This window comes from Colossoma macropomum, unplaced genomic scaffold, assembly GCF_904425465.1.
Source record: "Colossoma macropomum unplaced genomic scaffold, Colossoma_macropomum, whole genome shotgun sequence".
Taxonomy (NCBI): domain Eukaryota; kingdom Metazoa; phylum Chordata; class Actinopteri; order Characiformes; family Serrasalmidae; genus Colossoma; species Colossoma macropomum.
The window spans coordinates 11,216,890-11,228,195 of record NW_023494787.1 but is presented as its reverse complement, the minus strand read 5'-3'; the positions used below and the strand labels follow the sequence as shown (position 1 = coordinate 11,228,195).

At 35.3% G+C, this 11,306-nt stretch overlaps 1 protein-coding gene across 2 annotated transcripts; it reads left to right on the top strand.

The window, feature by feature from the left end:
- Nucleotides 1–7,478: 7,478 nt before the first annotated feature.
- Nucleotides 7,479–11,042, top strand: LOC118805365. Of its 2 annotated transcripts, none has more exons than XM_036566113.1 (2): nucleotides 7,479–7,547; nucleotides 8,992–11,042. In XM_036566113.1, the coding sequence occupies exon 2, from the start codon at nucleotides 9,006–9,008 to the stop codon at nucleotides 11,040–11,042; it is 2,037 nt and encodes a 678-aa protein (XP_036422006.1). In that variant the 5' UTR covers nucleotides 7,479–7,547; nucleotides 8,992–9,005. The 2 variants fall into 2 exon arrangements, with proteins under 2 accessions (XP_036422006.1, XP_036422007.1); XM_036566114.1 differs by having other exon boundaries at nucleotides 7,487–7,547; nucleotides 8,995–11,042.
- Nucleotides 11,043–11,306: the final 264 nt, after the last annotated feature.

The following is an 11,306-nucleotide window of genomic DNA, read 5'->3' as shown; positions in this document are numbered from 1 at the left end:
CTAAATTTTTCATCCAGCCACATGCCAAGGTGTTTGTTTTCAGTGGCCCTCTCAATTCTGGTTCCCTCCAGGGTAGTAGAATTTAGTGAGTTAAAACCAAAATTAGAAGTTGTGGAAAACATCATGAATTTAATCTTCTTTGCATTCAAAACTATCCTATACTGATTGTGAGGCATCAAAAGACTATTTCAGCTTTTTCAATGCTGCTTGTACAAAATCTTCAAAGCAGTATAAAATAGTGTCATCTGCATGTAAATGTGCTTTACATCTGCATGTAAATGTGCTTTACAGGCACAAATATCATTAATGTATTTATTGAATAAGACCAGACCCAGAATTGAGTCTTGTGGAACACCTTTACTTACTGTGACAAATGAATTATTCCATCTTAAACACACCTTCAATGCTAAGAATTCAACATATTTTTCTTTAGAGACTGCATTTAGAATTTTAGCTTGGATACTATCTCTTATGTAGATAGCAACTCTGCCACGCTACTTTGTTCTGTCAAGTAATAACATATATTCATTAAGATGTACAGCATCATCACTTAATCTGAATGTCTGCCAAAACTTATCTATTCATCATATAAATTAGCTTTTTCTGATGTGAACTACTAAGTAGAGAAATACACCCATCTCATGTTTGTTCATTAGTATTGAAACCTAACACATTATTTGTGACAGATAATTACTAAATTTATTCATAATTTGTGTACGTTTCTGTAAGTTATTTGAGGAAATGTCAATCAGTAAACATTGTCTTGGTAAAGTTCTGTTAGTTTTAGGCCTTACAGACCACCTTTTATAAAAATATAAAAACAGGAATCTTCACAAGGCTTTATTTCAGACATTACACAATTAAGAAAGATCCTGAATGAAACAGTGGTGGATTGAAGTTTGCTAATCATCAGTTTTACCTGCATCTTATCACTAGGCTGTTACACAAACAGACTCAGGATTGCAAGTTCACAGTATTTTCGTGTTCATAGGAACATAAAAAACCTGATGTTGCAAAGTGATGAAAGTAGAGCTGTGGAAACATCATAGCGTGTGACGGACTCCTCTGAAATCCAACAACTCTTATCTTATTTCTGAGATGAGGATGTTTTTCCCTTTAACAGAATTCAGATGTGAAAGAAAAGAAAACTGTCAATTAACATTCTCAGTCTGTCACACTGCATTCTGTTTTTAGTATTACCTTTGATAAACAAACTGTTGTGTTACATGAACATGTAAAAGAAAAATGCATTGAGGTGTACTTCCTAAAAATGTATTTAATATCACAAATATTTATTTTTAATGATAAACTTTAATACATACTAAATGTATTCTTTTGGAACAATGTTTTGCAACTGAAGTGTTTCTAAATTGTAATCTGTCTATGTTTAAATGTATTTTAATCACTTGCACTTAAGTATATCATTTTTAGATATATTGTTATCACACTTGTTATATATTATTAATATATTAAAAATATACTACTGGATGTAATAACACACATCAGTGCTACTTTCTGAGTAATACTGCAACCATACAGTTGCAAAAGTTTGAACACTCCTGGTCAAATGATATGTTTGTTGATTTTCTAAGTGAAAATACGCCGACACGTCCTCAACAAAGAACACTCTTACCGTACTGTCACTTAGTAAATTAACAAAATATGTCATTTGACCAAGGGTGTACAAACTTTTGCATAGCACCATAATGAACTTGAATGCATTTTAAATTACATTTCTATATCACTAAAACTCTCAAACACATTCAACATATAGACCAGGTCTTTACCAGGTGTACATTTATTAAACATTATTAAATATACACTTAAAGGTATAATTAACAAACACAGTGATGATATATTCTTAAGCGAACTGATACTCATTTTTTGATTGCTAGATAGCTTAATTTATATTGCAATTAAAATACATATTTTAGAAATCATTTAAAATGTAATCGCTGTATAATACATTTAATCAGAATTAAAAGTGTATTTTCATAAAACACATGAAATTTAAAGGATACCTTTAGTCATCAAACAGAATGCGTCACAAGGAATTCATGACCCAGACCTGTTATTAGAGTTCACTGCAGCAGATGTGAAATTGAGATGTGCTTTCGGCTGCTTGTGATATGAAGTAATGTTTGTAAAACACTGTGTGTTTAGTTGATGTTTGGTTGTGTATTATATGTTTATACTGTGTAATAATGCCATTTGTTCAGCTTAAAGATTTACTAGTAAAGTTTTCTTACACATTATTCCTGTTCATTTATAATGATTACTATTTACGTAGATAAACAGCAGCCAGTGTGTTTTCCAGCGCACTGCAAGAGAGGACCAATCTACTTTTTGATACAGTATGCAATGATGAGTATTCTAGGGGTCTCCAGTGATAAATCTCAGAGCTGGATCTTCCAACTCTGTTTCCAAAAATGTTGGGACGTTGAGCAAAATGTAAATAAAAAAACAGAATGCAATGATGTGCAAATCATTTAAACTCTATATTTAACATGTTGAAACTGAAAAAGTATTATTGTTTTTGAGAAATATATGCCCAATTTGAATTTGATGCCAGCAATGTTGAAAAAAGTTGGGACGGGAGCATGTTTACCACTGTGCTGCATCACCTCTTCTTTTAAGAACACTCTTTTTATGCTCAATCATGTTACTGATCTGTTGCCAATTAACCTAATTAGTTGTGAGATGTTCCACCAGGTGAATGCCTTTTTTTGGCATTACACAACTTTACCAGTCTTTTGTTGCCCCTGTCCCAAGTTTTTTGAAATGCTGGCATCAAATTCAAAATAGGCATTTATTTTTCAGTTTCAACATTTGATACATTGTCTTTGCTCTATTTTCAATTAAACATAGTGTTTAAGTGATTTGCACATCATTGCATTCTGTTTTTATTTACATTTTGCACAGCGTCCCAACTTTTTTGAAATGGGGTTGTTTATCACCATAATCAGTTATCGACAACAGAGTACTCTCATCAATCCTTTTTGTAGTCTGCATTGGAATACACAATGTGTTTTGATATAGGAAACCAAGCTTCTGTTTTTATTTACTAAATAGCTTACTAATATCATATCTGAAGTAAATTTTTCATCCAGCCACATGCCAAGGTGTTTGTTTTCAGTGGCCCTCTCAATTCTGGTTCCCTCCAGGGTAGTAGAATTTAGTGAGTTAAAACCAAAATTAGAAGTTGTGGAAAACATCATGAATTTAATCTTCTTTGCATTCAAAACTATCCTATACTGATTGTGAGGCATCAAAAGACTATTTCAGCTTTTTCAATGCTGCTTGTACAAAATCTTCAAAGCAGTATAAAATAGTGTCATCTGCATGTAAATGTGCTTTACAGGCACGAATATCATTAATGTATTTATTGAATAAGACCAGACCCAGAATTGAGTCTTGTGGAACACCTTTACTTACTGTGACAAATGAATTATTCCATCTTAAACACACCTTCAATGCTAAGAATTCAACATATTTTTCTTTAGAGACTGCATTTAGAATTTTAGCTTGGATACTATCTCTTATGTAGATAGCAACTCTGCCACGCTACTTTTTTCTGTCAAGTAATAACATATATTCATTAAGATGTACAGCATCATCACTTAATCTGAATGTCTGCCAAAACTTATCTATTCATCATATAAATTAGCTTTTTCTGATGTGAACTACTAAGTAGAGAAATACACCCATCTCATATTTGTTCATTAGTATTGAAACCTAACATATTATTTGTGACAGATAATTACTAAATTTATTCATAATTTGTGTACATTTCTGTAAGTTATTTGAGGAAATGTCAATCAGTAAACATTGTCTTGGTAAAGTTCTGTTAGTTTTAGGCCTTACAGACCACCTTTTATAAAAATATAAAAACAGGAATCTTCACAAGGCTTTATTTCAGACATTACACAATTAAGAAAGATCCTGAATGAAACAGTGGTGGATTGAAGTTTGCTAATCATCAGTTTTACCTGCATCTTATCACTAGGCTGTTACACAAACAGACTCAGGATTGCAAGTTCACAGTATTTTCGTGTTCATAGGAACATAAAAAACCTGATGTTGCAAAGTGATGAAAGTAGAGCTGTGGAAACATCATAGCGTGTGACGGACTCCTCTGAAATCCAACAACTCTTATCTTATTTCTGAAAATTCCTAAGAAATGTTTGTGAGATGAGGATGTTTTTCCCTTTAACAGAATTCAGATGTGAAAGAAAAGAAAACTGTCAATTAACATTCTCAGTCTGTCACACTGCATTCTGTTTTTAGTATTACCTTTGATAAACAAACTGTTGTGTTACATGAACATGTAAAAGAAAAATGCATTGAGGTGTACTTCCTAAAAATGTATTTAATATCACAAATATTTATTTTTAATGATAAACTTTAATACATACTAAATGTATTCTTTTGGAACAATGTTTTACAACTGAAGTGTTTCTAAATTGTAATCCGTCTATGTTTAAATATATTTTAATCACTTGCACTTAAGTAACGTATATAGTTTCTAGATATATTGTTATCACACTTGTTATACATTATTAATATATTAAAAATATACTACTGGATGTAATAACACACATCAGTTCTACATATTGAGTAATACTACAACTATACAGTTGCAAAAGTTTGAACACTCCTGGTCAAATTACATGTTTGTTCATTATGTGAAAATATGTGAAAATAAGCTGACGTCCTCTACAATGTGCTGTTTGTATTTTTTATTTTATGTGAGGATTTGCACAACAAGAAAGCTTGCAGAAATTCAGTATTGTTGATTGGTATATCTTTCAAACAAATAATAATAAAAACGATTTTCAAAAACAGGTTTCCTCAACAGTGACATTGTTAAAGTCTTCTCCACATTTCCTCTCTCTCCCTATTCATATTGAAACAATTGAACTATATATATATATATATATATATATATATATATATATATATTATTTTGTTTATATGCATTTATTCTATTTTTATTTTATTTGCAATATTTGTAACAGTCTGTGTGCTTGTGTGGTCTGTTCAGTATGCTGCTTGTCATAAATGAGTGCACTCACAAGACAGATTGTTAAAGCTGATTTTTATTGATTACAGTGTGTTTATACAGAAAAAAATCAATCATTAATCAGCTAGAATGAACATTGTATAGTAAAATTAGCAAAGCAAGATAAACCACTGCAAAGCATTTCACTCTGAACTAGACTTGATCTTTAAGCTTAATTATTTTAAAGGAATTCAAATAGAACACAGAAAACAGAAAATAGCCTTATGAATTTAGGAAAAGTAATATCTATTAATGTTTGCATTTGATATCAAAGGTGTAGTTAAAAGTGGTTCAAACAGGTTAGATAAGATCAGAGATCTTTTCATGCTTATCAGTAGTAACCCTCAATTTTAGTGGTGCTGGATGAGGCACAGATGGCTGCCAGTTTGCTGCTGTTCTTCCTCATCATTTCAAGGAGTTTTGGCATCTCTTCAGTAGAGAGGAGATAATTGCCTGTGATTTCTCCTGCTGCCTTCATCAGATCCTCCATCACCTTCATTATTGGCTCCAGGAGGATGAATCTGCGAGTCTGAATCTCAGCCACACTGGACGTGCCACTCAGAGCACTCAGAATGTGGACGGCTCCTCTCACCTTCTTCTGGAACTCAGCTACAGCCTCCCTCTGCTGCTTCACCTTCTGGATGTCTTCACGGATCTGCTCCACCTTACTGTGTTTCTGATTGATGTTGAACTCAGTCTGGGAAATCTTCAGCTCATATTCAGACACTTTACATTTGAACGTTCCCACCTGATTCTCAAAGTTTCTCACCTGCTCTTCAGCTACTCTTACAGCATGTAAAGCTTGATCTATTTCTACTCCACCACCAATCATCATGGAAATACCTGCAGAGAAAAGGAATCAATTATAATTTATATTAACCCCCACATAGTCTAAAAAAGTCTTTAACCATATTACATCTGTAATATGAGTCTCACCAGCGATCCATCCAATTACTGGTATAGCGAGCAGTCCTGCTCCTACACCTGTCACGATCTCAGCATTACGTTTCCTCTCTTCCTGTTTCTGAAGTGTGTTTCTTGTTTCATTCAGATTTACTCTGACCAGCTCCAGAGCATCTTCAGACTGTTTCAGTAAGTTTACATTAGATGTCTGCTCTGTTCTCAAGTTATCTAAGATTTTCATTGTATCACTCATCTCTTGTTCGAGTTTCCCCTCATTTTGTGTAAGGATCTCAATTTTTCCATCCAGAACCTTCAGCTCTCTACTGCCCATCCGTTCTGACTGCTCTAGGCTCCGCTTGGCCTTCACAATCTGCTCTCTGATGTAGTTGTAATTGGAGCACTGCCCACTTATGGGATCTACATGTGCATTGATAAGCCCCTCGTAGACATTGTTGATGGAGCAGAGACCATCCTTCAGAGGCACAATTACTCCCTTGAAGGCAATTGTCAGTGCAACGCTGTGGAGACAAGAATAAAAGCAACAAGATGTAAATTAAAGCACTAGATAAATATATGACCAGTGTTACTTGGGAAGGTCTTTTAGTTTGGTTGCTGTAATTCTTTCGTGATTAATGGCATTTAAAGTCAACAACTTCATTGCAACACAACATTTCTGTTCTGTTCTCTGTATGTGCCGATGCTTTACTCAGATACGTACTCAGATGAATAGGTTTGGTTCATGTTAACCTGAGAAAAAAAAAAAAAGAAAGAGAACATAAATATTTTCATACACCCCACATCATATAAAAGGACCATCAAAAATTCTGTTTTCAAACAAAACAAACCACAAAATCCAGTATCTAATCTTCTTTTAGTGCTGGCTCATTGGCGGAGCAGTGTGAGCGAGAGATGAGCAGACTTAGCATCTACTAACATTAACCTTAATCACAGAACTTGTGATATATATACATTTTTTTTTCTTCACACTGAAATACTAGTCCGGTTTCATTAAAACGTGGTGCTGTACCCTTAGACATACGAAATCTTCTTACTACAGCATTTTCTATGTAATTTTAATAATAATCCATAATAATACCAAAACAATTGAATAGAACTGAATCATAGTGAGACGTCACTATGCGCTGATTCCTTTCCTAAAGAACTGAACCAAATCATTGTGATTTACACTCATAGCATGGACTTTTCTCTTTTAAAATTTGTGTCTATTAATAAAATTCAACAAGTCAGCAAAGTGACATGGTTATCATAAAATTACAGAATAACCTTTTTGTGACAGAACCACCCATTTAAAAAAGGAAATATTATCTCCTACCTTATGATTACTGCTAGACTTATTATTGATCTTCTAAATCCCCCAGGATCCCCCAGTCTCCCTGAGACTGACTGAGAGACTCCTTTTAAAGTGCAGCAGTTCTGTTGGTGGGCTGGACTTTCTGGTCCAACAGTAACTATAAATACACTGTGACTTCCCTTCATTCCTTCATTCTTTCTCCTCCATTCTGGTCAACAGAGCTGAGAGAACTTCATCCACACCTTCACTGAAAACTATTCAGATATCCAGGTAGGACGGCTTATTTAAAGCTGAGATTATTACTTATCACACGCATTTTAATCTTTTAGTCATCAGAGAAAATGACAAAAGGGAAAAAGCAATCTGTCATGACTGTATGGCAGTCGAGATTAATGTTACTCTGCATGTTTATGATCAACATACTGTATTCATTTGTTTTGTTCTTTTTGTATGTTAATTGTTGGATGTTAATGTGCATATATTTCAAGGAAACTTTTTAATTTTTACGTAATTGAGTATTGAGTAATTCTAATTCTAACATTCCAAAATCAATGCTGTTGAATCACTATCTTCAGACTGATCCATCACAATCCACTGCCACATTTTTACACCACTAATAAAGTATAAAACAAAGAAGGCTATATTGTGGTATATGGGTAACTAAAGTCAGTAATAAAACATGGCAGAATCCCAAATAAAGTATCATTAATGTAAGACATAACATAGTAGGTTTAAAGGGGAATTTCGTAGATTTTAGAATTTCTGCTCAGTGTTGTGAAATGCTCCATTCTGTACTATCCATAACCAACACTGAACTTACATGTCTTCTTAGATTTTATATGTTCATTGATATATAAAATTGTGCATGTTTATTTTACCATTGTCAGATATTGACAAATAGTTGTAAATGGGAACAAAGGCATTTTAGATGGATACTATTTTGTCATAGAAAAGCTACCAAACAGGGTTCTTTGAGCAATGTTACTGAACACACACTTTTCCTGCCCTGAAGAATGTTTAAAAAAAGGTGTATGAAAAGAACAAAGAACCTTTTAAAGGCTTAAAGAACCTTCTACAAAGGGTTTAAGGGTTCATCTTAGAAAATTTACATTATGTAGGGGATCAATGTATTTTAAAAATGTTCTTCACACTCTCATATCTCATTTAGAGAAGGGGTTCTCAAAAGGACAAGCCACTGAAAGATTCTTTAGGGAATTGAAAGTGGTTCCACTGTGGCATCATGCAAGAATCTTTTCTGACAACTTTATTTTTAAGATTGTATGATGCACTGCATGTATCTGTCTGCCCTGCATATACCTGTCCACCACAAATTCTAAAATTTTTTTTTAAAAATTCACATTTGGGCCAAAACCTTATCTTAGAATTACCATAAGACAATGTCTTAGGCCAAGTATTTGTTATCACATTTCATGTTATAACTTTCTGTGAGGTAGATGTATCAGACTTCTAATTCTTACCACCATTGTTGTGAACAATTCTGAATCAGTAAGTTTCTTCTCTAGAATGGGACATTTCACATTAAACCACTAGCCTTTGTGAAAACAATTTTCAAGAATTCCCCTTCAAGTGACAAACCAATAAAGATTTCAATGAAAATTGATATAAAGTACCATGTAAATATAATAAAAATGGTCAAATCTTTCATATTTTCTCTTTCTCTACACATACATGTCTGTCTTACTCTTTATTTCAGCAGAAGCAGAAGTAATGGATTCCCAAATTGCAAAGATCACTCAAAGTCTTACCACAGCTGCGGAGATGAAAAACCAAACCAAGCTTGTGATGCAGCCTTATGCCAACTGGGAGGAGTACCTGACTCCTGCACCGCTCTCCATAGCCATCATGGGAGAGCTGGTCTTCATCTCTTCCAAAACAGATTTCTCCATCAACAAAAATCCACCCACAGGCGGCTACAAGTACATCAAATACCCAGATTCATTTCGTGCCTGTCTCATGCAAGTGTGTAACTCTGGCTGGTGGGCTTTCAATGAGGCCCACAAGAACATGGACCAGATACGGCTCCACACCATGGCTGTTCCAGACTATATGAAGACTGCAGTGAAGATTCTGTTCCAAGGTGATGATGAGGTTGTTAAAACCCTCCTTCCTGACCAGCTGGAGAACATTCGTGTTATTGCAGATGACTGTCTTGACCTGGCTAATAAAACAGAACAGCGGTTCACAGATGTTATCAATATTATCCAAGAGATGCTGGAAGCCTGTATAAATGCTGAGCACTTTTATGGAGAAGAGCTGGAAGAAATCAAGAAGAAACTGCAGGAGACCAAACTGAGGGAAGAGACATCAAAAAAAGCCAATGAACGTATGGAGAAGGCAGTGAAGGCCATGGAGAAGGAACTCAAAGAGGCACAAGAGACCTATTCTAAAGCACTGGACTCCCTGCCTAGTGGTTGGGACATGATTGCTATGGACTTGGTTAGTGGAATAGCTGATGGAATCACCACTCTGCTGAATGGGATGGCAAGTGTAGGGGTCAAACATCTCGATGGGTATCTTAAAAATCCACAGATGGGCTGTGCTGGAGATATAGTTGATGAAATAAACATCTACAGCAAGTCCGCAGCAATACTGACATGCGCACAGAATATTCTGCAGAATGTGCAGGAGAACAGTATTGACTGGAAGAAATTGTATGATCAGAAGAAAAAAGCTACAAAAACAGAGCTTTGGAAAAAACAGCTCACAACAATCAGCACTACTGTCAAAAACGTCCCGGAATGTGAACCGAAAAAGCGTGCCTTAGAGTTGTGTGAAGAGGGCATTAACATCTGCAAAGAACTGGCAAAATATGCACCAGATGGAAAATGTGAAGAAGCCAAAACAGAGGAGCTGATCCAGAAAATCAGAAAACTAACAGATTCAGCTCGCATTTTTGACTGCAAGAGCAAAGATGCTACAAACACTCCTTCTCTGACTCCAAAGCCACCCATGATGGCAAAGGAAGAAAGTAAATCTGAGAAGCAGCGTCCTTCAGAACGAGCAAATGAGAATGCCAGGTTCCGCATAGAGCAGAGTCAAGCTCAACTAAACAAGACCAGAGAGCTCTATGAGAAGAGTGTGGAGAACATGGAGAAAAACCAAAAGGAACTGACTGAAATCCTGATCACCATGAGGAACTGTGAAGTCAAAGAGATCGACTTTAACACTACCATACAAATGCTGGTCAAAGGGATGGATGCCATGGGGAGAGTGAAGGTGCAGTGGGAGAAGATGGTGCGCTTCTTTCAGATGGTGTCCAACATTGTGAAAACCAGCCTGAGCAGAACTCTCAAAGATTTTGTCTCCACATCTGAGAAGACTCAAAAACTTTCCTACAACTCAAAGCTCTTCTCCAAAGATCTGCTCTACAATCAAGCATTTCAGGCCTCTAACATCGCCAGCCTCGTCCACATGATCTCAGCAACCTACACTGAAGTGTCCAATAAGTATCTCATGGATCGTGTCAGCTCACTGGGGAAACTTATGGCCATGGACAAGACAAAACCAGAGTTTGAACAGGAGCGTCTGCAGCTACAGAACGGCTGTGATGAAGCTCAGAAAGGCATTTTACGCCTTGTTCTCAAGAACAAGGATGAGTTTGAAAAGAACAGTAACTCAAGACTGGAGAAGATTGACAAAGAGCTGCTGGCCATTCTTCCCTCTGCTGCTCCAGAACAGATGAAAAGCATCCAAGCGGCTGTCAAAAGTGGATTCACTGAGGATGAGGAAGCAGATTACTACTGAGCATATATGCAAAAGTAATTCTCAATTAGTGCCAGAATCACATTGCTTTATAGATAAAACATTTTCTGAAAGATTATAATCTATAATATCTCACATTTGCATGTTATTGATTATTTCCTTTATAATGCAGTGTGTGTGTTATGCCATTATGCCACTGTTAGTTATGTGTAGGGTGACAAATACAGTGGGGTCCAAATATCTGAGACCACTAGTGAAAGTGCTTTTATTTTTCAATGTTTTCTAATTCAGTTCTTCATTAGAAAT